Below are 27944 nucleotides of genomic sequence, written 5' to 3'. Positions count from 1 at the left end.
CAAAAAAATCTGGATTCCATCATGATCTTGGTACCTTATTTAACATAAACCGTTGTGTCCCCTGTAAAATAAGGATAATGGGGCCGGGCGTGGTAGCTCACGCCGGTAATCCCAGCACTTTGGGAGGCCGAGGCGAGCAGATCACAAGGTCAGGAGATCGAGACCATCCTGGCTAACACGGTGAAACCCCGTCGCTACTAAAAATACAAAAAATTAGCCAGGTGTGGTGGCACGCACCTGTAGTCCCAGCTACTGAGGAGGCTGAGACAGGAGAATCGCTTGAACCCAGGAGGTGGAGGTTGCATTGAGCCGAGATCGTGCCACTGCTCTCCAGCCTGGGTGACAGAGTGAGATTCCGTCTGAAAAATAATAATAGTAATAATAAGGATAATGGTATCTATAGTTTTTGTTTTATGTTTTATTTTTATTTTTATTATTTTTTTTGAGATGGAGTTCTGCTCTTGTTGCTCAGGCTGGAGTGCAATGGTGTGATCTCGACTCACCACAACCTCTGCCCCCTGCCTCAAGCCTCCCAAGTAGCTGGGATTAACAGGCATGCGTCACCATGCCCGACTAATTTTGTATTTTTGGTAGAGACAAGGTTTCTCCATGTTAGTTAGGCTGGTCTCGAACTCCCGACCTCAAGTGATCCACCTGCCTCGGCCTCCCAAAGTGTTGAGATTACAGGCATGAGCCACCTCACCAGGCCAGCATCTATAGCTTTTTAATGAGGATGAAATAATGGAATGCATGTCAAGTACTTAGCACAGTGTCTGGCACACAGAACACAATGGATGTGAGCAATTAATTATAGTCCCCTAGTTGTGCCAGCCAGACACCTGATTTTATTTATTTATTTATTTATTTATTTTTATTTTTATTTTTTTTTGAGACAGCATTTCACTCCTGTCACCCAGGCTGGAGTGTAATGGCTTGATCTTGGCTCACTGCAACCTCTGCCTCGCAGGCTCAAGTGATTCTCCTGCCTCAGCCTCCCAGGTAGCTGGGACTACAGGCGCACGCCACTGGACCTGGCTAATTTTTGTATTTTTTGTAGAGATGGGGTTTCACCACGTTGCCCAGGCTGGTCTTGAACTCCTGGGCTGTAGTGATCTGCCTGCCTCGGCCTCCCAAAGTGCTGTGATTACAGGCATGAGCCACTGTGCCCAGCCCAGATACCTGATCCTTGATTCCTCCTCCCCATTCAGCCATGACTAGCATGTGTTTAATCCCTTCTGGCTATCTCTATGATTAAATGACACAACCCTACTCCCAGCTACCATCATGACTCTTCTGGATTACTACAACAGCTATTTGACTATCGGCTTACCTTAGTGTTGTCTGGCTTCAATCTATTCACGCTATGGCCAGAGTGATTGTTCTAAAATGCAACTCTGATCTTTTCACTTTCCTGCTTAAACTGACCATTGGTTCCCATTGCTTTCAAAACAAAATCTAAACCACTTTAAACCACTTAGCATGGCATTTAAGGCTTTTCGTGATTGAACCCTGCTTTTCTCTCTACCCATTTTTCCCCTCAAATGCACTTCTGGATCACAGCACATGCTGTTTTCTCTCCTCCCCAGTCCACCAGCTCTCAGCTGGATTTTTTTTTTTTTTTCTCTCTCTTTTTGAGACAGGATCTTACTCTGTTCGTTAGGTTGGAGTACAGTACTACGATCATGGCTCACTGCAGCCTTGACCTCCTGGGCTCATGTGATTCTCCCACCTCAGCCTCCCCAAGCAACTGGGACTATAGGCGCATGCCAACACACACAGCCAATTTTCTTATTTTTTGTAGAGATGAGGTTTTGCTATTTTACCCAGGCTGGTCTTGAATTCCCGGGCTCAAGTGATCCACCCACCTCCGTCTCCCAAAGTGTTGAGATTACAGATGTGAGCCACCACGCTTGACCCTGGAATGTTTTCTAACATGCCTTCCTTGATGCCTTTACCAACTTTGTATTATCTTTTTAATGTCTTGAGTTTACCTTTATAAGTTTACTTCTATAATAGCACAGTTTCTTTCTTTCTTTCTTTTTTTTTTTTGAGATGGAGTCTTGCTCTGTTGCCCAGGCTGGAGATCTCAGCTCACTGCAGCCTCCGCCTCCTGGGTTCCAGCAATTATTCTGCCTCAGCCTACTAGGTAGCTGGGATTACAGGCCCATGCCACCACCACGCTTGGCTAATTTTTGTATTTTTAGTAGAGACAGGGTTTTACCATGTTGGCCAGACTGGTCTCAAACTCCTAACCTCAGGTGATCCTCCCACCTCGGCCTCCCAAAGTTCTGGGATTACAGGCATGAGCCACCATGCCTGGCCTTTTTTACCACTGTATTCCCAGTGCCTTGTATAATGCCCAACATTTAAATGCTCAGTAAATATTTATTGAAGGAATCTATGACAACAGATACGATCTACTAAGTCTTAATATGTGCCAGGCCCAGTCCTAAATATGTTTTGTTTTATTGTGATAAAATATACATACACAAAATTTCTATTTTAATAATTTTAAGTATGCAATTCAGTACCATTAAGTAAATGTTGTATAATCATCACCACTGTTTCCAAAACTTTTCATCACCCAAAACAGGAACTCTGTACTCATTAGGCATTAACTCCCCACTCATCTCTCTCCAGCCCCTGGTGGCCTCTATTCTACTTTCTGTCTCTATTTGGCTATTCTAGTTACTTCATGAAAGTGGAATCATACAATATTTGCCCTTTTTGTCTAGGTTATTTCACTTAGCATATGATGTTCAAGGTTCATCTGTGTTGTAGCATGTATCAGTACTTCATTTGTTTTTATGGCTGAATAATATTCCATTGTATGTATATACCATATTTTGTTTATCTACTCATCTGTTGATGGACACTTGGGTTGGGTCCATTATTTAGCTATTGTGAATAATGCTACTATAAACACAGGGGTACAGATATCTCTTTGAGACCTTGTTTACATTTCTTTGGGGTACATACCCAGAAGTAGAATTGCTGGGTCATCTGAAAATTCTATTTTTAATTTTTTGAGGAACTACTATACTGTTTTACATAGCAGCTGCACCATTTTATATTATTACCAATAGGGCACAAGGGTTCCAACTTGTTTCCTTCCTTCCTTCCTCCCTCCCTCGCTCCCTTCCTCCCTTCCTCCCTCTGGATCCTTCCTCCTTCCTTTTCTGTCACCCAGGCTGGAGTGCAGTGGCATGATGACAGTTCACTGCCACCTTGATCTCTCAGGCTCAAGCTATCCACCCACCTCAGCCTCCCAAAGTGCTGGGATTACAAGCATGAGCCACTGCACCTGATCTCTTTTATTTTATTTTTATAGTAGCCATCCTACTGGATGTGAAATGGTATTTCCTTGTGGTTTGGCTTTGCATTTCCCTAATAACTAATGCTGTGGAGCATCTTTCCATGTGCTTATTTGCCATTTTTTGTCTTCTTTGAACATACGTATATTCAAGTGTTTTACCTGTTTTTGAATTAGGTTGTTTTGACCAGGCACGATGGCTTATGCCTATAATCCCAGCAGTTTGGGAGGCCGAGGCCAGTGGATCACTTGAGGCCAGGAGTTCGAGACCAGCCTGGCCAACATGGCAAAACTCTGTTTCTACTAAATATACAGAAATCAGCCAGGCCTGGTGGCATGCGCCTGTAATCCCAGCTACTCGGGAGGCTGAGGCAGAAGAATTGCTTGAACCTGGGAGGCAGAGGTTACAGTGAGCCGAGATTGTGCTACTGCATTCCAGCCTGGGTGACTGAGCAGACTCTGTCTCAAAAAAAAAAAAAAAAAAAGAATTAGGTTGTTTTGTTGTTGAGTTGTAAGTGTTCTTAATATATTCTGGATATTAATCTCTTATCGGATATATGACTTGCAAATATTCTCTCACATTCTGTGGGTTGCCTTTTCATTCTGTTAATAGTGTCATTTAATGCACAAAACTTTAAATTTTGATGAAGTCCAATTCATCTGTTTTTCCTTTGTTTGCCTGTATGTTTGGCATCACATCCAAGAAATTATCGCCAAATCCAATGTCAAAAAGATACACTCCTGTTCTCCTGTGTTTTCCTCTAAGAGTTTTACAGTTATTGCTCCTTAGTTTTAGGCGTTTTTTGAGACAAGAGTCTCACCCCAGGCTGGGCACAGTGGCTCACATCTGTAACCCCAGCAGTTTGGGAGGCCAAGGCAGGCAGATCCCTTGAGGCCAGAAGTTGCAGACCAGCCTGGCCAACATGGCGAAACCCCATCTCTACTAAAAATACACAAATTAGCTGGGCGTGATGGCAGGCGCCTGTAATTCCAGCTACTCGGGAGGCTGAGGCATGAGAATTGCTTGAAACTGGGAGGCAGAGGTTGCAGTGAGCCGAGATCGCAACAGTGCACTCCAGCCTGGGGGATAGAGCGATACTGTGTCTCCAAAAAAAAAAAAAAGAGTCTCACTCTGTGGCCCAGGCTGGAGTACAGTGGGACGATCTTGAGTCACTGCAACCTCTGCCTCCCAGGTTCAAGAGATTCTAGTGCCTCCCTCCTGAGTAGCTGGGATTACAGGCATGCACCACCATGCCCAGCTAATTTTTGTCTTTTTGGTAGAGATGGGGTTTCACCATGTTGCGCAGCCTGGTCTAGAGCTCCTGGCCTCAAGTGATCCACCCACCTCAGCCTCCCAAAGTGCTGGGATTACAAATATGAACCACTGCGCCCAGCCCTACATTTATTTATTTGAGATAGAATCTCCTTCTGTCATCCAGGCTGGAGTGCAGTTGCATGGGATTATTGATGTGAGCCACTGCGCCCAGCCCTACTTTTATGTATGTATGTACTTATTTGAGACAGGGTCTCCCTCTGTCATCGAGGCTGGAGTGCAGTTGCGTGATCCCAGCTCACTGCAAACTCTGCCTCCTGGGTTCAAGCGATTCTCCTGCCTCAGTTTCCCAAGTAGTTGGGACTACAAGAGTGTGCCACCACACCTGGTAAATTTTTCTATTTTCAGTAGAGACAGGGATTGATTCACCATGTTGGCCAGGCTGGTCTTGAACTCCTGACCTCAAGTCATCCTCCAGCCTCAGCCTCCCAAAATGCTGAAATTATAGGGGTGAGCCACTGCGCCCGACCTCTAGTTTTTGTATATTTCTTAGATTTAGGTCTTAGATCCATTTTGAATTAATTTTTGTATATGGTATGAGGTAGGGGGTCCAACTTAACTCTTATGTATGTGGATATCTGCTTTTCCCAGCATCATTTGTTAAACAGATTGTCCTTTCCACATTGAATAGTCTTGGCACCTTTGTCAAAAATCAGCTGACCATGGCCAGGCGCAGGGGCTCATGCCTGTAATCCCAGCATTTTGGGAGGCTGAGGTGGACAGATCACGAGGTCAAGAGTTTGAGACCAGCCTGGCCAATATGGTGAAACCCCTAAGAAAAATACAAAAAAAATTAGCTGGGTGTGGTGGTATGCGCCTGTAGTCCCAGCTACTCGGGAGGCTGAGGCAGGAGAATTGGTTGAACCCAGGAGGCGGAGGTTGCAGTGAGCCAAGACTGTGCCACTGCACTCCAGCCTGGGCAACAGAGGGAGACTCCGTCTTAAAAAAAAAAAAAAAAATGCCGGGCACGGTGGCTTATGCCTGTAATCCCAGCACTTTGGGAGGCCGAGGCAGGCAGATCACCTGAGGTCGAGGGTTCGAGACCAGCCTGACCAACATGGAGATACCCCATCTCTACTAAAAATACAAAATGAGGCCGGGCGTGGTGGCTCACGCCTGTAAGCCCAGTGCTTTGGGAGGCTGAGGTGGGCAGATCACGAGATCAGGAGATCGAGATCATCCTGGCTAACATGGTGAAACCCCGTCTCCACTAAAACCACAAAAAATTAGCCGGGCGTGGTGGCACACACCTGTAGTCCCAGCTACTCGGGAGGCTGAGGCAGAAGAATCGCTTGAACCCAGGAGGCGGAGGTTGCAGTGAGCCTGAGATCGTGCCACTGCACTCCAGCCTGGGCAACAGAGCGAGACTCATCTCAAAAAAAAGAAGAAAAAAAATACAAAATTAGCCTGGCGTGGTGGCGCTTGCCTGTAATCCCAGCTACTCCAGAGGCTGAGGCAGGAGAATTGCTTGAACCTGGGAGGCGGAAGTTGCCGTGAGCCGCGATCGCGCCATTGTACTCCAGCCTGGCCAATAAGAGCGAAACTCCATCTCAAAAAAAGAAAAAAGAAAAAAAAATCAGCTGACCATATATGTGAGTGTTTATTCTGGGCTCTCTATTCTCCTTTTGTTTTTTTTTGTTTTTTTTTGAGACAGAGTCTCGCTCTGTCGCCAGGCTGGAATGCAGTGGTGCAATCTCAGCTGGCTGCAACCTCCACCTCCCGGGTTCAAGTGATTCTCCTGCCTCACCCTCCCGAGTAGCTGGGACTACAGGCGCATGCCACCACGGCCGGCTAATTTTTGTATTTTTAGTAGAGATGGGGTTTCACCATGTTGGCTAGCATGGTCTTGATCTCTTGGCCTCGTGATCCGCCCGCCTCGGCCTCCCAAAGTGCTGGGATCATAGGCGGGAGCCACCGCGCCGGATCCTCTATTCTCTTTTGTTGGTTTACCTGCCTGTTCTTATGCCAGTACCACACTGTGTCTTACACATTACATTTAATCCTCACGATACCTTTTTGAAGTAGAGATTCTTATTCTATAATTGAGGAAACAATCTCAGAAAAAATTACCTGAAGGAAACACAGTTAGTAACCAGAAGGCTACAGTTTAAATGTATCCAATTCTAAAAACTGGAAATAAAATCAGTTTTGTTTTGTTGAGATGGAGTCTCCCTCTGTCACCCAGGCTGCAGTGCAGTGGCGCGATCTTGGCTCACTGCAACCTCCACCTCCCAGGTTCAAGCAATTCTCCTGCCTCGGCCTCCTGAGTAGCTGGGATTACAGGTGCCCACCACCACACCCAGCTAATTTTTGCATTTTTTTAGTAGAGATGGGGTTTCACCATGTCGGGCAAACTGGTCTCAAACTCCTGACCTCAAGTGATCCACCCGCCTCGACCTCCCAAAGTGCTGGGATTACAGGCATAAGCCACCACACCTGGCCTAAAATCAGTTTCTAGAAACACATTTCTCCACAGGGAATTGAACTCAGACCGTTAGAAGCACTAAAACAAAATAAATTTACAACAACCCTGCAACGCTGAAACTCATAAACCCATTCAACAGACTTTTTGAGTGAATATTTTGTGAGACATTGGTGTTAGAAGCTGTAGGTGGGGAAACTGATTTGTGAATAAGTTGAGCAGCATGTTCAAACTCCCCCAACTTGTTCCTTCAGAGCCAGGCTTTATCCTGTTATGTCATGCTGCCCCATCAGGGAAGGTGGGGCTTGGTATGTACATTGTTATCTTTAGATACAAAAATCTCCTACTATCTTGGGAATGTGAATAACCTCTCTGAAGAACAACTGCATCTTCTAGTGAGCCTACCACCAAGAAGATATTTTGGAACTTTAGTTTGGATAGTTTATAATATAAAAATAATGGAATTTTTTCCATTTCTCATATAAGAAATTGTGTCATAATACTGGACATTCTTTTTCCAAACTATCTTTGCCCTCACACATGTTGTTATGAATCATTGATTTAAAGAGTCAGTAGGGGCCGGGCGCGGTGGTTCAACCCTGTAACCCCAGTACTTTGGGAGGCCGAGGTGGGCGGATCACGAGGTCAAGAGATGGAGACCATCCTGGCCAACATGGTGAAACCCCGTCTCTACTAAAAATACAAAAGTTAGCTGGGCGTGGTGGTCGCGCACCTGTGGTCCCATCTACTCGGGAGGCGGAAGTTTTCAGTGAGCCGAATGCACTCCAGCCTGACGACAGAACGAGACTCCGTCTCAAAAAAAATAAATAAATAAATAAAAAATAAAGGGTCAGTAGGTTCGAGCCTCATTTTGGAGAAAAGTTAATACATAGACCTATTGATAGAATGGAGAAAACAATACTGGTAGGTCTCACTTGTCATTTATTGAGCCCAAAGTGCTGGGATTACAGGCGTGAGCCACGGCGCCCCGCCTGACACCACTGTTAAATTAGGGAGAAAGGTTAAGGAGGGATGGCTAATTCTAGTGATCACGACTGTGAAAGGGTTTACTTTCTACCAGAAAGGCTGTGTTTGAACACAAACGCAGAAGCCTCGCTCTTCATTCTAGCCTGAGTTTACTTTTGCGCACTTATTCTCCACATGAGGAAAACAGCAAGTAGCCCAATTTCCGCTTCAGGTAGTTAAAGACATTAACTCGGCAGAAATCGGCCGGGCGCTGTGGCTCACGCCTGTGATCCCAGCCTTTGGGAGGCTGAGGCGGGCGGATCGCGAGGCCAGGAGATGGAGACCATCCTGGCTAACATGGTGAAACCCCGTCTCTACTAAAAATACAAAAAAATTAGCCGGGCGTGGTGGCGGGCGCCTGTAGTCCCAGCTACTCGGGAAGCTGAGGCAGGTGAATGGCGTGAACCCGCGAGGCGGAGCTTGCAGTGAGCCGAGATCGCGCCACTGCACTCCAGCCTGGGCGACAGAACGAGACTCCGTCTCAAAAAAAAAAAAAAAAAAAAAAAAAATTAAAAAAAAAATTAAACCTTGGCAGAAATCTAGCTAATAGGTTTAGCCTGGGAAACAGAAAGCAAGGAACTTGCTCAGGGAGACTTTTCGGTTCTGCGACGCATGCGTTCAGCCTCCAAGAAAGTGGCAAATACGGCTGCGCGAATTGGCGGCCCGGCCCTCCTTGGTCACGTGTTGGGAGACAGCGGCGTGGCGGCGGCGGTGGCGGTAGCTACGGCAGGCCGTAGGGCGGTCAGAAGGTTTCCGGTTCCGGTGTAACGTTCGAGCTCCGTCTCAGGGGCTGAAGTTTTTGAGGTGAGTAGTGGCCCCGGGCCCAGAGAGGGTAATTCCAGTCCGCTCCACTGTGGCCGGGGGCTCAGTCCAAGGGGAGGACCGAAGCGGGAGGGTTCAGCGGGAAGGAGTGTGAAAGGAGTACCTGGTTTGGTGGGAGAAGAGGTTGGAATGAGATTGTTGAGAGGAAAAGGGCGGGGGCGGGAAGGAGACCGGGTGGGGGAGACCAGCTCTGGGGTGAGGAGTTTAGGTAGAACAAGGTAGAGTAAGAGACTGGTTGGAGTGACGGAGAGAGTAAAAATGAAGATTGGGGGGTGCTGCAGAGGGAAACTCAGGTTGTAGCAAACAAGAGCACGGAGTAAGGAATTCCTTCAGAAGACTGGATTTGGATTCTGCTGCCTGTTCATTAAGAGGAGAGATCATTGTACCTCGCTCTCCCTCCGCACCCCCAGTACCCCCGCACCTCGCAGTTATTGTTGAGCATTTGATTAGTGACAAGACTAATTACCGTTTGAAACTTTTTTGTCCATTGGCTGTTTAGTTTGCACATCATCTTATGGAGGTAACAATGGCACCTCATTTATTGCTTTGGGCTTTCAAATTGCCTATACTTTCTAGCCTATCATTCAATTCTAGTGGAATATAAGACCAGTTAAGGTGAGGATTCTTGTTAGTTTTGCTCACTGTTTTATGTATCCACCGCACCTAGTACATTGGTTGACACTTAGTTACTCAATAACTATTTATTGAATGAATTAAAATGTAAATATGGCAGTCCTCATTTTGTAAGATGAGTAAACTGTGGCTCCAAAGAATTAATTAACTTGCCCAAGGGCTTGTAAATGGTGGAGCTCAGTGTCCCAGCTGTTTCTGTGTGAACTCTTGTTTTCACTTTCTATGGCGTCTGGATATGCCGCTTTTGTGCAATACATGTGTAATATGTAGAAAGTGGTAGGCTGTATGTCTGTCTACTCATTGTGGGGTAATAGAGCCACCATAGAATTACTCACGTAACTTGTCACTGAGGCAGAAAATCTTTCAGTCTTAGTTTCATCACTTCAATCTACTAGCTTCCTTTGGATATACCAAAAGTGAGTCTATCTGGCAGCAAGTCTTACAGACTCTAGTATAGAGGCTAAACCTACCAAGAATGTAGAAGTTAATCAGACTGGATTTTTTGGAGAAAAGATGTCTTAAAACATCTTGTAAGACCAGATCTTTGATAAGTGGCACTGCTGGGAATAGCTGAGCTTGGAAATTGAGGTCAGTCAATTTATTGACTCCCATTTACGCACATTTTTTTTTTCCCTGAGACGGAGTCTTGCTCTGTCGCCCAGGCTGGAGTGCAGTGGCGCGATCTCAGCTCACTGCAACCTCTGCCTTCTATGTTCAAGGGATTCTCCTGTCTCCGCCTCCAGAGTAGCTGGGATTACAGGTGCAGGTCACCACGCCCAGCTAATATTTGTATTTTTAATAGGGATGGGGTTTCACCATGTTGGCCAGGCTGGTCTCGAACTCCTGACATCAGGTAATCCACCCACCTTGGCCTCCCAAAGTGCTGGGATTACAGGCGTGAGCCACCGCACCTGGCTTTTTTTTTTTGGAGACACAGTTTCACTCTGTCACCCAGGCTGGAGTGCAGTGGCATGATTTTGGCTCACTGCAACCTCCGCTTCCTGGGTTCAAGTGATTTTCCTGCCTCTGCCTTATAAGTAGCTGGGATTAGAGGTGCCCACCACCTCACCTGGCTAATTTTTGTATTTTTAGTAGAGACAGGTGCAGTGGGTCACGCCTGTAATTCCAGAACTTTGGGAGGCCAAGGTGGGCAGATCACTTGAGGTAAGGAGTTACCTGGCCGATATGGTGAAACCGCGTCTTTACTAAAACTACAAAATTGGCCAGGCGTGGTGGTGCATGCCTGTAGTCCCAGCTACTTGGGAGGCTGAGGCAGGAGAATCAAGCGAACCCAGGAGATGGAGGTTGCAGTGAACCAAGATTACGCCACTGCACTCCAGCCTGGGCAACGGAGTGAGACTCTGTCTCAAAAGAAAAATGAGGGTATTCTTTTCTGAGCTGAAGGATCATCAAGTCAGCTGATGGAGACCCTGTAGATTGAACATGATAATTACCTGTATGCAGAATTCCCACTGGGATGAATATGACCACAGAGAAATGTGACAGAACATTCTTTTTTTTTTTTTTTTTGAGACGGAGTCTTACTCTGTCACCCAGGTTGGAGTGCAGTGGCGTGATCTCGGCTCACTGCAACCTCTGCTGCCTGGGATTCTCTTGCCTCAGCCTCCGAGTAGCTAGAATTACAGGTGCCTGCCACCATGCCCAGCTAATTTTTTTTTGTAGTTTTTAGTAGAGATGGGGTTTCACCATCTTGGCCAGGCTGGTCTTGAACTCCTGACATCGTGATCCACCCGCCTCAGCCTCCCAAAGTGCTGGGATTACAGGCGTGAGCCACCGCGCCCGGCCAGAACATTCTTAAAGATCATGAGATTTAATTTAATATCTAGGATGACTGACCTAGATAAACCCTCTTTTACTTGCATACCTTAAAAGAAGGGAATCCTACATAAGTCAGGGTTGGGTTAGGGAATGCCTGCCTGGAAGTAGGAAGAATGGAAAAGCTGGCCTCTGGATTGGCTTTTTTAGTTCTGTTTTAGTGTTACTAGGTTTGCAAGTCCTTGTTGATATGACAGGATCAAGAAAGAAGCTAGAACTAATTTCTCAGACTTAGCTTATTCACAAAGTTTGTTTATTCCGCAGATTTCATTGATCAACTTAAGAGTTAGAATTAAAAATCAAATGGGATCTCTTTCTGCTTTGAGATATGGTTCTTGGGGAAAATATTTGCCTTCAAATGAGTTGGAAAAACTTGTCTAGGGATTGAGAATAGGGGTGGGGAATGCATTCCTGATGTACTAACCATTTCCCTGGATCACTTTAGTCTTTTTTTTTTTGAGAGAGAGAGTCTCGCTTTGTCACCCAGGCTGGAGTGCAGTGGTGCGATTTTGACTTGTTGCAAGCTTCACCTCCCTGGTTATTCTCCTGCCTCAGCCTCCCGAGTAGCTGGGATTACAGGCACATGCCACCACGCCCAGCTAATTTTTTTGTATTTTTAGTAGAGAGAGGGTTTCACCATGTTGGCCAGACTGGTCTCGAACTCCTGACCCCAGGCAATCCATCCACCTTGGCCTCCCAAAGTGTTGGGATTACAGGCATGAGCCACTGCACCGAGCCCACTTTAGTCTTTTCTTATTCTCTAACTTTTTTTTTTTTTTTTTTTTTTTAGGTATAGTATTGAGTCCTGTTTGAGCTATTGTTCTCTTTTTCCTGAAAAATGGCACTGTCAAAGAGGGAGCTGGATGAGCTGAAACCATGGATAGAGAAGACAGTGAAGAGGGTCCTGGGTTTCTCAGAGCCTACAGTGGTCACAGCAGCATTGAACTGTGTGGGGAAGGGCATGGACAAGAAGAAGGCAGCCGGTATGTACCTTTCTGCATCTTTTGTCTTAACATATAGGGTGACCCCAAACACTGCTTTGAACTTCCCCAAAGTTCTCTCTGTTGGGAACATCTAAAAAAAGGGCAGGCCATATTTTATTTTCACCTGTATTATAGTGAAAATAGGCTAAATAATAATTTGCTTTTTCTTTTATTGCTTATTTTTTATGTTATTGTGATAGATTTTAAATCTTCCTTTGGCTACCATACTAAGTCACCTAAGTTAAATTTACTTAGGAAGTATGCTTAAGTCAGATAGGCATATTCAGATTCAGATTGAACATCTCAACATATAAAAATCTTTACGAAATACATGAAAAAGCTTGAAGGAGGTAGATTTTGTTAATGGTAGTCTTCTACAACTTGCTATTTGGGAAAGGTGAGGGTGGTTATTCATCTTAAACTTGATGTTCAACGTAAACAGGTTGCTCTGACTGCACCACTTCCCATTTCAAAAAATTATAACTATTTTCATCTCACAGGGCAAGGTCATTCAATGTAGGAGAGATGGGAATCCTACAAAAAATTTAAAATTTGTTTCACTCCTGGGAATAAAATTCCAGTGTTGGTACCTGTTATAGGCCTAGTATTAGACTATGTACTCTTACCTTTCCAACCCTACCACCGCCTTTCTTCCTGTCAGATCATCTGAAACCTTTTCTTGATGATTCTACTCTCCGATTTGTGGACAAACTGTTTGAGGCTGTGGAGGAAGGCCGAAGCTCTAGGCATTCCAAGTCTAGCAGTGACAGGAGCAGAAAACGAGAGCTAAAGGTAGGTTATAATTTACTGTCTAATGAGCTCAGGACTGTTTTGAATGGTAACAGAGTTGCTGAGCTTACCAGTTCACACGTTGATATCCTCTATTTAGAGCAGCAAATGTTCAAGAGAGGTACTTAGACATTGAAGTAGGAGAGGTGAATTTGTGTCATCACCATCTGAACTACCTCTAAGTTCATGGGTTGAAATATCCAAAGAAATAATTGGCAGCTTTGTCTTTTTTTAGATAACAGGAGTTTTGGTTCTCATGTTTCTCCATATTTCCTTTTTTCCTTCTTGCTGTTACTTATAAACTGACTGCTCTAAGATTTTATGTTTGATTTATTTGAGGCCTAATAAGTTGTTTTAGAATGTGACTCCACTGGTACCTGAGCTGTAGACCTCATTGTTGCTTCTTTGTAGAGGTTTCTCTGCAATGCACTTGTAGATAGAATACCAAAAAATAACTATTATTTATTATATTCTTGAGAGCTTACCATTTGCTCTATGGCATATTGCTGGTCCTCTGGTGCCATGAGTGAAACACTTGGAGGAGTTGTCAGTACCCCCTTAACTACTACACTTTTTATTCTGTAGTTGCCGACTGATCCTGGCCTCTTTCAGTATTAGCAGTATCAAGTAGCCTATCTTTTTACTCATTTCCCAGTATCTCTCTTTAGAAAACAAAAATGTTCTGTGACTCCTATCAAACCTTCCAAAGTTCTTTTGATACCTTGGCTATCCCATTACTTTTCCTGAGAGAAAAGAATGAATAAGTAATGTCTGCTTGGTCCCCTGGCCAGGCTATGGAGCTAAAAAAAAACAGAGAGATTTGTGCCCTTTGTGTTTGGAGCACTGTAGGGTGATCAGAGAAGGAGAGATAGTCCTTGCCTTAAAACAATTTGTAATTTGTCAGGCACTGTGGCATATGCCTGTAATCCTAGCTACTTGGGAAGCTGAGGCAAGAGGATCTCTTGGGCCCAGGAGTTGCAATTTAGAAGAGGCAGGGGTATCACAAAATATATATTCACGTATTAAAAAATCTAAGTAGCAGTTTCATGTAAATTTTAGGGTTGGTTATAGAATTTCAGACCTATGTTGAATTGTGTTATATTTAAGGTGGAATGATTGATCCACAGTATACACAGATCTGTACAGTGAAGATTATATCACGATAGGGCATATTTCTTTTCTTTTTTTTTTTGAGGGTGAGTCTCACTCTGTTGCCCAGGCTGGAGTACAGTAGCACAATTTCGGCTCACTGCAACCGCCCCCTCCCAGGTTCAAGCGATTCTCCTGCCTCAGCCTCCTGAGTAGCTGGGATTACAGGCACATGCCACCATGCCTGGCTAATTTTTGTATTTTTAGTAGAGATGGGGTTTTATCATGTTGATCAGGTTGGTCTCGAACTCCTGACCTCAAGATCCACTTGCCTCGGCCTCCCAAAGTGCGGGAATTACAGGCATGAGCCACTGCGCCTGGCCAGTAGGGCATACTTCTGTATGAGTGCTTGAGGGCATGCTGTGAATGAAGTGACTACATTGGGTGGGATTAATAAAAATGGCTTCTTGAAGGAGGTGTCTAGATAGCCTTGGGATACGGGTCCCATTTTTGGTCCATTCAGGTCCCCACCCCACACAATATATTATGGGAGAGTCCTTTTTCTTGAACTGTAGGAGTTCCAGGAAGCGCTCGCCCCTGGCCGAGGATATGTCCTTGCAAAACACGAGCCCTCCTAGTGAAGAGGGGATGTCACCCAAAGCCTACCACCGGTGTGTACATTTGCTTTTTCCCATTGTCCCTTCCAGTTGGCCACTCTCGGTCCTGTTAAATTCACCTTGCAAATTAGTCATCATATTTGAGTTCCCATTGTTTGATGAAAACAAAGTGTTAATGGGGATTACTGAAGAAGAAAGAGAAAGCCCCTGTCCTGGAAGAGCTTAGACTTAGTTGGGAAAACTATACTAACATTGAAATACTTAACACTTGGCAAACAGAATATCAACAATGTAATTTAACCTAATATGAACCAAACTCTTACATGCTAAGAGAATGTGAAACAAAAGTTTAATCAGAGTGGGATAAGGTTATAATGAGGAAAACTTCTTGGAGGAGGTGAGTTTTAGCCAGGATTTGGAACAGGGGTTGTGGAAAAGTTGAGAGAAATCATTATAAATGTGGGCAGTAGCATTTGCAAAGACCTTGAGATGGGAACATTTATAAGAACATGGGAATGAAATTTGTTTGACTGGATTAGGAGAATGTTGAAGTTGGGTGAGATGGTCCACTTGGTGGAGAGTCTAGTAGACCCTGCTTCTGGCAGGTGGCTATTTGCAAGGTTGTGTCATATTCCCCTGGGAATAGCCAGAAAATGCTGGTAGGGGCTAGGATAATTCTTCCCTTCTCCCCACGGGGAGGGATACAGCTTTTCTTTCATCTTGGGTTCCCTTAGGAGGTGTTTGGTGATGACTCTGAGATCTCTAAAGAATCATCAGGAGTAAAGAAGCGACGAATACCCCGTTTTGAGGAGGTGGAAGAAGAGCCAGAGGTGATCCCTGGGCCTCCATCAGAGAGCCCTGGCATGCTGACTAAGCTCCAGGTTAGTAATTAGGTACTGGAAGCAAAGTGGTTTTGTGAGTTGAAGAGGCAAAAGGTGCATGGGTCTGTATTTATTGTGGATTTTTTTTTTTAATTTTTATTTTTTGAGATGGAGTTTTGCTCTTGTCGCCCAGGCTGGAATACAGTGGCGTGATCTCAGCTCACTGCAACCTCCACCTCCCGGGTTCAAGCAATTCTCTTGTCTCAGCCTCCTGAGTAGCTGGGATTACAGGCATCCACCACCAAGCCTGGCTAATTTTTGTATTTTTAGTAGAGACGGGGTTTCACCATGTTGGCCAGGCTGGTCTTGAACTCCTGATCTCAGGTGATGCACTCACCTCAGCCTCTCAGAGTGCTAGGATTACAGGCGTTTGCCACCACGCCTGGCTAATTTTTGTATTTTTAGTAGAGACAGGGTTTCACCATGTTGACCAGGCTGGTCTGGAACTCCTGACCTCAAGTGATCTGCCTACCTTGGCCTCCCAAAGTGCTGGGATTATAGGCATGAGCCACCGTGCCTAGCCTGTTTTTGTTTTTCAGGCAAGGTCTCACTTTGTTGTCCAGGCTAGAGTTCAGTGGCGAGATCTTGGCTTACTGCAACTTCTGCCTCCCGGGCTTGAGTGATCCTCCCACCTTGGCTTCCCAAGTAGCTAGGACTACAGGTCACCATGCCTGGCTGATTTTTGTATTTTTTTTAAAGATAGAGTTCCACCACGTTGCCCAGGTCTTGAACTCCTGGGCTGAAGTGATCCTCCTGTCTCAGCCTCCCAAAGTGCTGGACTTACAGGCATGAGCTACCACGCCCAGCCGATTATTTTCTTTTTCGGCGGGGGGGATGGAGTCTCGCTCTGTCACTTAGGCTGGAGTACAGTGGCGCGTTCTTGGCTCACTGCAACCTCTGCCTCCCGGGTTCATGCCATTCTCCTGCCTCAGCCTCCTGAGTAGCTGGGACTACAGGTACGTACCACCATTCCCGACTAATTTTTTGTATTTTTAGTAGAGATGGGGTTTCACCATGTTAGCCAGGATGGTCTTGATCTCCTGACCTCGTGATTCGCCCGCCTCGGCCTCCCAAAGTGCTGGGATTACAGACATGAGCCACCGCGCCAGGCCCAATGATGTTTTTTATGGAGAATGGGGATGGACGTATTCACAACATATCCTTTTGTTATGTTTCTTTCTTTTTTTTTTTTTTTGAGACGGAGTCTCACTCTGTTGCCCAGGCTGGAGTGTAATGGCGCTATCTCAGCTCACTGCAACCTCTGCCTCCCGGGTTCAAGCTATTCTTCTGCCTCAGTCCCTTAAGTAGCTGGGATTACAGGCACGCGCCACCACGCCTAGCTAATTTTTTTGTATGTTTAGTAGAGACGGGATTTCACCATGTTGGTCAGGCTGGTCTCGAACTCCTGAACTCGTGATCTGCCCGCCTCAGCCTCCCAAAGTGCTGGGATTACAGATGTGAGCCACCAGGCCCAGCCTGTAATTTTTCATTTTATTTTATTTTATTTTATTTTTTGAGACGGAGTCTCGCTCTTGCACTGTTGCCTAGGCTGGAGTGCAATGCCGTGATCTCAGTTCACTGCAACGTCCGCCTCCTGGGTTCCAGCAGTTCTCCTGCCTCAGCCTGCTGAGTAGCTGGGATTACAGATGTGCATCACCATGTCCAGCTAATTTTTGTATTTTTAGTAGAGATGGGGTTTCACCATGTTGGGCAGGCTGGTCTCAAACAACTGAACTCATGATCCACCCGCCTTGGCCTCCCAAAGTGTTGGGATTACAGGCCTGAGCCACCACGCCCAGCCCTGTAATTTTTAATTTTTTTATTTTCTTTCTTTACTTATTTAGAGATGGAGTCTCCCTCTGTTGTCCATGCTGGAGTGCAGTGGCATGATCTTGGCTCACTGTAACCTCAGCCTTCTGGATTCAAGCGCTTCTCCTGCCTCAGCCTCCTGAGTAGCTGGCATTACAGGCGCCCACCACCACACCCGGCTAATTTTTGTATTTTTACTAGAGACGGTGTTTCACCATGTTAGCCAGGCTGGTCTTCAGCTCCTGACCTCAAGTGATTCACCCACCTCAGCCTCTCAAAGTGCTGGGATTACAGGCGTGAGCCACCATACCTGACCCTTCTGTAATTTTTGAATTTTGAATATATCACCTATTCAAGAAAAAATGTTAAAGACAAATGTTTAAAAATATCTTGAAGCAGTTTAAGAACAGGTCTGTTTTGCAAAATGCAAGAGGAGTTGTTTGGCCATACCCTCAAAGCTTATCATTCTGAACTTCTTTAGGACAGAAGGGGTTTATAGAGACTAGGGAGCAGGTCTTTGCACCATAGTCTCTTGTTTCCCAAACTAGTAGTTCAAGTACTAATATCATGATTTTTTAAAAAAATTAAGTATAGGCTGGGCGTGGTGGCTCACACCTGTAATCCCAGCACGTTGGGAGGCCGAGGTGGGCGGATCACGAGGTCAGGGCATCGAGACCATCCTGGCTAACAGGGTGAAACCCCGTCTCTACTAAAAATACAAAAAATTAGCCGGGCGTGGTGGTGGGCGCCTATAGTCCCAGCTACTTGGGAGGCTGAGGCAGGAGAATGGCATGAACCGGGGAGGCAGAGCTTGCAGTGAGCCGAGATCGCGCCACTGCACTCCAGCCTGGATGACGGAGCGAGACTCCATCTCAAAAAAAAAAAAAATTAAGTATAATATTTTGTGTAGGTTCTGTTAGGTTTGCATGCATTATTTAAGTGGTTACACTAGACCTATAAGGTAGGTACTGTTTTTTTCCCCCTTCTAGACACTTAGGAGGTTTAGAGACTAAGTTCCTTATCCAAGGTAACAAAGGCATTAAGTGGCAGAGTTAAGATTCAAACTCAGGTTTCTCTGACTCCAGAGTCTCAATCATCACACTGTATTACTACTTAATATGCTAATCTTGCTTTAGGAACATGGGTTGAAAAATTCCAGTGCTCACTTATCTTGACTACATTTTTTGCACTATGGTGCAGGCAGAATGTGGTATAGTCATTCAAAAAATTTTAAGTGTCTAGACCTGAGAGCCTTATGGGTTTAAAAACCTGAATGGGAGAAGTAAAAAGGAGAAATAACAGTTTTTCAATTTTTTTCCTGGAGAGCAGATCAAACAGATGATGGAGGCAGCAACACGACAAATCGAGGAGAGGAAAAAACAGCTGAGCTTCATTAGCCCCCCTACACCTCAGGTATTGTGTCTAGATTACTCTGAACAGAATAATCTTTGGCACAGAATTTCTTGCCATCCACTCAAAATGAGAGACTAGAAGAGGTGACTGCATGTTTCACTTCATAATTATCTGCTACAGTCTACCACGATGTGTGTGTGTATCTGTGTGTATGTATGTGTATTTGTCTGCCTGTCTTAATTCCTCTGATTTCTTTTTCTCTATTTCACAGCCAAAGACTCCTTCTTCCTCCCAACCAGAGCGACTTCCAATTGGCAACACTATTCAGCCCTCCCAGGCTGCCACTTTCATGAACGATGCCATTGAGAAGGCAAGGAAAGCAGCTGAACTACAAGCTCGAATCCAAGCCCAGCTGGCACTGAAGCCAGGACTCATCGGCAATGCCAACATGGTGGGCCTGGCTAATCTCCATGCCATGGGCATTGCTCCCCCGTGAGTTTCTATTTCATAGAATACCTTTTCATTTCTGAAGTTTGAGAAGCAATAAATACCTTTGAATGTTACTGATCTGGCTGGGCGCGGTGCCTCAGGCCTGTAATCGTAGCACTTTGGGAGGCTGAGGTAGGTGGATCACCTGAGGTCAGGAGTTCGAGACCAACCTGGCCAATATGGTGAAACCCCATCCCTACTAAAAATACAAAAATTATCCAGGCGTGGTGGTGCATGCCTGTAATCCCAGCTACGTGGGAGGCTGAGGCAGGGGAATCGCTTGAACCCAGGAGGCAGAGGTTGCAGTGAGCTGAGATTGTGCCACTGCGTGGGTGACAGAGGGAGACTCTGGCTCAAAGAAAACAACAAACAAAATATTACTGATCCTCTTTTTCCACAGAACCTAGATCATTTCTCACAGTTTCATATTTCTTAGGTGTGATTGATTAACCAGTTGAATTTTTTCTCTGTCTTCCCTGTTGCAGGGTTTATTATCTTCTTATGATTGATATAACTGAGATTGAGGTTATTAATCTAATATTGGAGCTAGGAGTAGAGCCAGGTTTCCTTCCTGGTTTCAAACTCAGATTTATCCATTAAACCACATTGTGTGAGATTAGATCTGAGGTTCCTCTGCAACTAGTCAATGGTCTGGCATCCCATGACTGACATAAGAATTCAGGGATAATGAAAGATAGGATTATAAATTCATATAATTTATCAACTCATTTCATTCGGTTGTCCTGTCTACTGAAATATCCACTTTGATATTTTTAATCAAGGTACTATTGGCAGGGCGCGGTGGCTCACACCTGTAATCCCAGCACTTTGGGAGGCCGAGACTGGCAGATTGCTTGAGCTCAGGAGTTCAAGACCAGCCTAGGCAACATGGCAAAACCCCATCTCTCTAAAATATACAAAAATTAGCCAGGCATGGTAGAGCATGCCTGTAGTTCCAGCTACTTAGGAGGCTGAGGTGGGAGAATTTCTTTGGGCCTGGGAGGTTGAGGTTGCAATGAGCTGTGATTGTGCCACTGTACTTTAGCCTGGGCAACACAGTGAGACCATGTCTCAAAAAAAAAGGTGGTATTACTCACTGATGAGATTGTTCCCTAGAATTATTTTATTGTCCTTTTTTTTCTTTTTTTTTTTTTTTTTTTTGTTGTTGTTCAGAGGGAGTCTCACTCTGTCGCCCAAGCTGGAGTGCAGTGATCTCGGCTCCCTGCAACCTCTGCCTCCCAGGTTCAGTAGCTGGGACTATAGGTGCCCGTCTAAATTTTGTATTTTTTGTAGAGATGGGGTTTCACTGTGTTGCCAAGGCTGGTCTCGAACTCCTGGGCTCAAGCGATCCACCCGCCTCAGCCTCCCAAAGTGCTGGGATTACAGTGTGAGCCACCACGCCCGTCCATCCAAATAACTCTTATAGAGAAGGCACTGCAGCCTCGACTTCCTGGGCTCAAGTGATCCTCCTCAACCTCCTGAGTAGCTGGGACCACAGGTATATGCCACCACACCCAGCTAATTTTAAATTTTTTGTTGAGATGGGGTCTCCTTGTGTTGGCCAGACTGGTCTTTAACTCCCAGGCTCAAGTGATCCCTCTGCCTTGGCCTCCCAAAATGCTGTGGTTCAAGGCTTGAGCCACCACGCCTGGCTTTATTTTGTTTTTTGCTTGCCTTAGTGTTCCATACAGGATTTATTTCTTTGTGGGCTATTTTTCAGGAAGGTGGAGTTAAAAGACCAAACAAAACCTACACCACTGATCCTGGATGAGCAAGGGCGCACTGTAGATGCAACAGGCAAGGAGATTGAGCTGACACACCGCATGCCTACTCTGAAAGCCAATATTCGTGCTGTGAAGAGGGAACAATTCAAGCAACAACTAAAGGAAAAGCCATCAGAAGACATGGAATCCAATACCTTTTTTGACCCCCGAGTCTCCATTGCCCCTTCCCAGCGCCAGAGACGCACTTTTAAATTCCATGACAAGGGCAAATTTGAGAAGATTGCTCAGCGATTACGGACAAAGGTATCTGGCTTAGAGTATAACACAGAATTTGGAAAAAGTTAAGAAGCTGACAAGAAAACATTGTTGAATCTCTATGTTCTAGGAAATTAGATAAATAGGTCATTTAAAGCAGCAGTCCTCAACGTTTTTGGCACCAGGGACTCGTTTCATGGAAGATAATTTTTCCCCTGGAGTAAGGATGGTTTCGTGATGGTTCAAGCACATTACATTTATTGTCATTTATTGTGTACTTTATTATTATTATTTTTTTCGAGATGGAGTGTCGCTCTTGTTGCCCAGGCTGGAGTGCAATGGTGCGATCTCGGCTTACTGCAACCTTCGCCTCCCAGGTTCAAGTGATTCTCCTGCCTCAGCCTCCCGAGTAGCTGGGATCACAGGCATGTGCCACCACGCCTGGCTAATTTTGTATTTTTGGTAGAGATGGGGTTTCTCCATGTTGGTCAGGCTGGTCTCGGACTCATGACCTCAGGTGATCTGCCCACCTTGTCCTCCCAAAGTGCTGGGATTACAGGCGTGAGCCACCGCACCCGCCTTTTTTTTTTTTTTTTTGGGCAGAGAGGGGGATGGAGTCTTGCACTGTTACCTGGGCTGGAGTGCAGTGGTACAATCTCAGCTCACTGCAACCTCTGCCTCCTGGGTTCAAGCGATTCTCCTGCTTCAGCCTCCTGAGTAGCTGGGACTACAGGCGTGCGCTGCCATGCCTGACTAATTTTTTGTATTTTTAGTAGAGACAGGGTTTCACTATGTTGGCCCAGCTGGTCTTAAACTCCTGACCTTGTGATCTGCCTGCCTTGACCTCCCAAAGTGCTGGGATTACAGGCGTGAGCCACTGTGCTGGCCTATTTCTATTATTATTTTATTGTAACATATGATGAAATAATTATATAACTCACCATAATATAAAATCACTGGGAGCCTTGAGCTTGTTTTCCTGCTGAGACGGTCCCATTTGGGTGTGATGGCAGACAGTGACAGATCATAAGGCATTAGATTCTCATAAGGAATGTGCAACATAGCCCCCTCACATGTACAGTTCACAATAGGGTTCGCGCTCCTATGAGAATCTAATGCCACGGATGATCTGACAGGAGGTGGAGCTCAGGCCATAATGCAGGTAATAGGGAGCAATTGTAAGTACAGATGAAACTCTGTTGGCTTGCCTGCTGCTCACCTCCTGTTGTGCAGCCCAGTTCCTAAAAGGCCACAGATTGGTGGGTTGGGGACCCCTGATTTAAAGCAATGAATACTTTGAAAAATGTGCCGGACAAGGTGGCTCAAGCCTGTAATCCCAGCGCTTTGGGAGGCCACGGTGGGTGGATCACAAGGTCAGGAGTTCGAGACCAGCCTGCCCAACATGATGAAACCCCATCTCTACTAAAAGTACAAAAATTGACCGAGCGTGGTGGCGGGTGCCTGTAATCCTAGCTACTTGGGAGGCTGAGTCAGGAGAATCACTTGAAACTGGAAGGCAGAGGTTGCAGTGAGCCGAGATCGCACCACTGCACTCCAGCCCGGGCAAAAGAGTGAAACTCTGTCTCAAAAAATATGTATATATATTTATTTCTATAATACGTAATTTTTTTTAGCAGATTTTACTTCCTAATTCGTTTCTACATAAGTGGAAATATTATGAAATTGAGTTTGAAAATTCTCCACATACAACTAAGTGGAGGGAAACAATTTGAAACATTCTGAGTGACTAAGGAAGGCTTGCCTATAGTTAAAATTTAATGCAGACAGTGCACCTGGAGAGTTGAATTGATTGTATATTGAATGACCTTTGCCTTCTTTTTATCCTCTCAAAGTGAGGTTTTCATAAAATTCTTTTTTTTTTTGAGACGGAGTCTCGCTCTGTCACCCAGGCTGGAGTGCAGTGGCACGATCTCAGCTCACTGCAAGCTCCGCCTCCTGGGTTCACGCCATTCTCCTGCCTCAGCCTCCTAAGTAGCTGGGACTACAGGTGCCCGCCACCACGCCTGGCTAATTTTTTTGTGTTTTTAGTAGAGACGGGGTTTCACTGTGTTAGCCAGGATGGTCTCGATCTCCTGACCTCATGATCCTCCCGCCTCGGCCTCCCAAAGTGCTGGGATTACAGGGGTGAGCCACCACACCCAGCCATAAAATTCTATTTCTGTGTATTTACTGCAGGCATATACTGTGGAGTAAAGGGAGGGGTTGAAGGTGAGATCTATGTAAATGAACTAAATAAAGGATAAAATAAAGCAGAACAACTCCTTTCTAAGCTTTCAGAAATTATGAACTTGTGTTAGGTGTAAAGAGTTCAACACGGAAGTGTTTTAAAATTTGGGATTCTTGGCCGAGGTGGGCGGATCACTAGGTCAGGAGATGGAGACCATCCTGGCTAACATGGTGAAATCCCTTCTCTACTAAAAATACAAAAAAATGAACTGGGCGTGGTGATGGGCGCCTGTAGTCCCAGCTACTCGTGAGGCTGAGGCAGGAGAATGGCATGAACCCGGGAGGCGGAGCTTACAGTGAACCAAGATCGCACCACTGCACTCCAGCCTGGGTGACAGAGCAAGACTCTGTCTCAAAAAAAAAAAAAAAAAAACAAAAAACTGGGATTCTGGCTAGGCACAGTGGCTCATGCCCGTAATCCCATCACTTTGGGAGGCTGAGGCAGGCAGATCACCTGATGTCGGGAGTTTGAGACCAGGCTGAGCAACATGGAGAAACCCCATCTCTACTAAAAATACAAAATTAGCTGAGGGTGGTGGCACATGCCTGTAATCCCAGCTACTGAGGAGGCTTAGGCAGGAGAATCGCTTAAACCTGGAAGGTGGAGGTTGCTGTTAGCCAAGACCATGCCATTGCACTCCAGCCTGGGCAAGAAGAACGAAACTCCGTCTCAAAAAAAAAAAAAAAAAAAAAATGGAGATTCTACAAATTCTGTTTTCTATGACTCCAATTTATCTTTCTGTCTTGGATTATCTTGTTTTTAGGCTCAACTGGAGAAGCTACAGGCAGAGATTTCACAAGCAGCTCGAAAAACAGGCATCCATACTTCGACTAGGCTTGCCCTCATTGCTCCTAAGAAGGAGCTAAAGGAAGGAGATATTCCTGAAATTGAGTGGTGGGACTCTTACATAATCCCCAATGGCTTTGATCTGTGAGTTTGTTTTAGTACCTTTTTAAAAAAACAGTTTTTAATCAGCTGAGTTTAAGATTCAAGTTAATACCTTTTAGTAAAGCTATGGTTTTAGTGGGAAGGATGGTACTCATTCATTAATTAAAATTTTTAAATCCAAGAGAGATAAGTAACTGTACACAAGGTCCCGTATTTTTTTTTTTTTTTTGAGAGGGAGTCTCACTCTGTCACCCAGGCCGGAGTGCAGTGGCACGATCTCAGCTCATTGCAACTTCCACCTCCCGAGTTCAAGAGATTCTCCTTGAATTCTCCTTGAATCTCAGCCCCCCGAGTAGCTGGGACTACAGGTGTGTGCCACCACGCCCATCTGCTTTTTGTATTTTTGATAGAGACAGGGTTTTGCCATGTTGGCCAGGCTGGTCTCAAACTCCTGACCTCAGGTGATCCGCCCGCCTTAGCCTCCCAAAGTGCTGGGATTATAGGCATGAGCCACTGCACCTGGCCAAGCTCCTGCATTTGTAAGTGATGTATCATATAGGCTGTTTTTAGCTTTTGGGGTTAATGTAGGATAACCAGGGACACAATCTACAAAAGCAAAGTCTAGAATTCTTTTTGCTCTGTTACACATTGTTGCCTGTTTTTAGCATTATTTTCCTTAATTACATTCTTTTGCTACATATTATAGGTGTTTACCTTTCCTAAAGATCTCATTGTGATAGAGCAAGGATTATTAGTTGGTAGGTGAGATAATAGTAAATATATCATATAAGGCTGGGCTCGGTGGCTGACACCTGTTATTCTATCACTTTGGGAGGCTGAGGGCTGAAGGATTGCTTGAGCCCGGGAGTTAAAGACCAGCTTGGGCAATATGGTGAGACCTCATTTCTACAAAGATTAAAAAAAAAAAAAGTAGCTGGGCATGGTGGCTTGTACCTGTAGTCCTGGCTACCCAGGAGGCTGATGTGAGAGAATCACTTGAGCCCAGGAGGGTGTGTGCTGCAGTTAGCTTTGATCATGAGCACTGCACTCTATCCTGGATACCAGGGTGAAACTCTGTCTCAAAAAAAAAAAGGATATAAGACACATTTGAAGAGCTTTAAATATATCTGCTTCATCTTTTTTTTTTTTCTGAGACGGAGTTTCACTCTTGTTGCCCAGGCTGGAGTGCAGTGGAGCGATCTTGGCTCACCACAACATCCGCCTCCCAGGTTCAAGTGATTCTCCTGCCTCAGCCTCCCAAGTAGCTGAGATTACAGGCATGCACCACCACGCCTGGCTGATTTTTTGTGTTTTTAGTAGAGACGAGGTTTCTCTATGGTGGTCAGGCTGGTCTCAAACTCCCGACCTCAGGTGATCTGCCCGCCTCAGCCTCCGAAAGGGCTGGGATTACAGGCGTGAGCCACCACGCCTGGCCTTTTTTTTTTTTTTTTTTTTTTTTTTTTAAGAGTCTCGCTCTGTTGCCCGAGCTGGGAGTGCAGTGGCACGATCTCGGCTCGCTGCAACCTCTGTCTCCTGGGTTGAAGCAATTCTCCTAGCTCAGCCTCGTAAGTATCCAGGACTACAGGCAAATACCACCACACCTGGCCAGTTTTTATATTTTTAGTAGACAAGGGTTTCACTCTTTGGCCAAGCTGGTCTCAAACTCCTGACCTCAGGTGATCCACCTGCCTTCATCTCCCAAACTGCTGGGATTATAGGCATAAGCCATATCACCTGGCCCTGCTCCATCATTCTGATACATGGCTTTAGTAGATTTTGTCTTAGCCTTTCCTTGCCCATTCTTTGTCAGCCACTGTTCCAGGGACTTACTGTCACTAATGAGAGAACATAGCGTCTATCAGCTGTGGCATGGTAGAAAAAAGGTTGAGAATGATTGCTGTGGAGAGTGTGTTCAACCATAGAGGGACTCAGTTTTCTCATCATGAAAATTATGTGTAATTTAACTATATATTTTAGGTACATAAGTGCTATTTTAGGTATATCAAGCACAAGAACCCATTATAGAGAATGGGTTTTTTCATTGTATTTCTGAGACTCCTCTCTTAGAATCATCTCTACCCACGTATCGTGTTTTCTTTTCTTCCTACAATTTTAGTACAGAGGAAAATCCCAAGAGAGAAGATTATTTTGGAATCACAAATCTTGTTGAACATCCAGCCCAGCTCAATCCTCCAGGTAATGTATAGATTCCTGAATCAAGTCTCTAGAGCAGCATTATCCACTGGAAATTTATACAGTGAGGAACATGTTCTGTATCTGTGCTGTTCAATACAATAGCCACTATCCATGTGTAATTCTTTTTTTTAATTCAGTTTTTTCCTGACAATAGTTTGTGGTTTGACCAGTGAACATACATTTTAAGTGCATATTCCTGTGCTTAGAATTTCATGAGACAGCCAAGCATGGTGGCTCATGCCTCTAATCCAAACACTTTCGGAGGCCAAGGCAGGAGGATTGCTTGAGGCCAAGAATTCAAGACCAGTCTGGGCAACACAGTGAGACCCATCTCAAGGAAAAAAAATTTGGCTGGGTATGGTGGCTCATGCCTGTAATCACTGCACTTTGGGAGGCTGAGGTGGGCAGATTGCTTGAGCTCAGGAGTTCGAGATCTAGGCAACATGGCAAAACCCCATCTCTACAAAAAATAAAACATCAGCCGGACATGGTGGTGTGTATCTGTAGTCCCAGCCTCTTGGGAGGCTGAGGTGTGGAGGATGGCTTGAGCCTGGGAGGTGGAAGTTGCAGTGAGCTGAGATGGTGCTGCTGCACTCCAGCCTAGATGATACTGCCAGACCTTGTCTCAGAAAAAAAAAAAAGAAAAAAACCCCCAAAATTTCATGAAGCTTTACATTTACAGTTCCCTGATTGTTCCTAGGAAACAGCCGTCAGCTTGGTCCTTTTATAGAATCCACATGTTGTGGCATCCACAGCTAAATGCAAATGCAAGAGCTAAACTCTTGGGTTGGTGTGTTATTAGATGTGATATGCTCCACTACCCACTGTGAGGGATGCTAACTCTAAAGGGCTTTTTGTTAGTTTCCCAAAGTTGAAACTGGGAAACAAAGTTGCTTCTTTTTTTTTTTTTTTTTTTTTTTGAGAAGGAGTTTCGCTCTTGTGGTCCAGGCTGCAGTGCAATGGCATGATCTCAGCTCACCACAACCTCTGCCTCCTGGGTTCAAGCGATTCTCCTGCCTCAGCCTCCTGAGTAGCTGGGATTATAGGCATGTGCCACCACGCCGAGCTAATTTTGTATTTTTAGTAGAGACAGGGTTTCACCATGTTTGGTCAGGCTGGTCTCGAACTCCTGACCTCAAGTGATCTGCCAGCCTTGGCCTCCCAAAGTGCTGGGATTATAGGTGTGAGCCACCGTGCCCGGCCTTTTTTTTTTTTTGAGATGGAGTTTCGCTTTTGTC

The 27944-nt window shown here is 45.2% G+C and overlaps 1 protein-coding gene across 2 annotated transcripts in view; it reads left to right on the top strand.

Moving 5' to 3' along the window:
* The first annotated feature begins 8852 nt into the window (after nt 1-8852).
* PRPF3 (pre-mRNA processing factor 3) overlaps nt 8853-27944 on the top strand; it is a 30544-nt gene continuing 11452 nt past the window's right edge. The window contains exons 1-9 of one of the 2 annotated variants that reach the window (NM_001133309.2): nt 8853-8898; nt 12176-12368; nt 13030-13160; nt 15598-15744; nt 18883-18966; nt 19178-19398; nt 21116-21422; nt 24386-24552; nt 26627-26706. In NM_001133309.2, coding sequence (NP_001126781.1) covers nt 12224-12368; nt 13030-13160; nt 15598-15744; nt 18883-18966; nt 19178-19398; nt 21116-21422; nt 24386-24552; nt 26627-26706 — 1282 coding nt within the window. In that variant the 5' untranslated portion in view covers nt 8853-8898; nt 12176-12223. Of the gene's footprint in view, nt 8899-12175; nt 12369-13028; nt 13161-14821; nt 14918-15597; nt 15745-18882; nt 18967-19177; nt 19399-21115; nt 21423-24385; nt 24553-26626; nt 26707-27944 lie in introns of those variants that run through there. The other variant, XM_054547932.2, reaches the window with a different exon arrangement.

Source organism: Pongo abelii, chromosome 1 (assembly GCF_028885655.2).
Source record: "Pongo abelii isolate AG06213 chromosome 1, NHGRI_mPonAbe1-v2.0_pri, whole genome shotgun sequence".
Lineage (NCBI taxonomy): Eukaryota > Metazoa > Chordata > Mammalia > Primates > Hominidae > Pongo > Pongo abelii.
The sequence above is the reverse complement of the archived record's forward strand: the minus strand, read 5'-3'. Positions and strand labels throughout refer to the sequence as shown.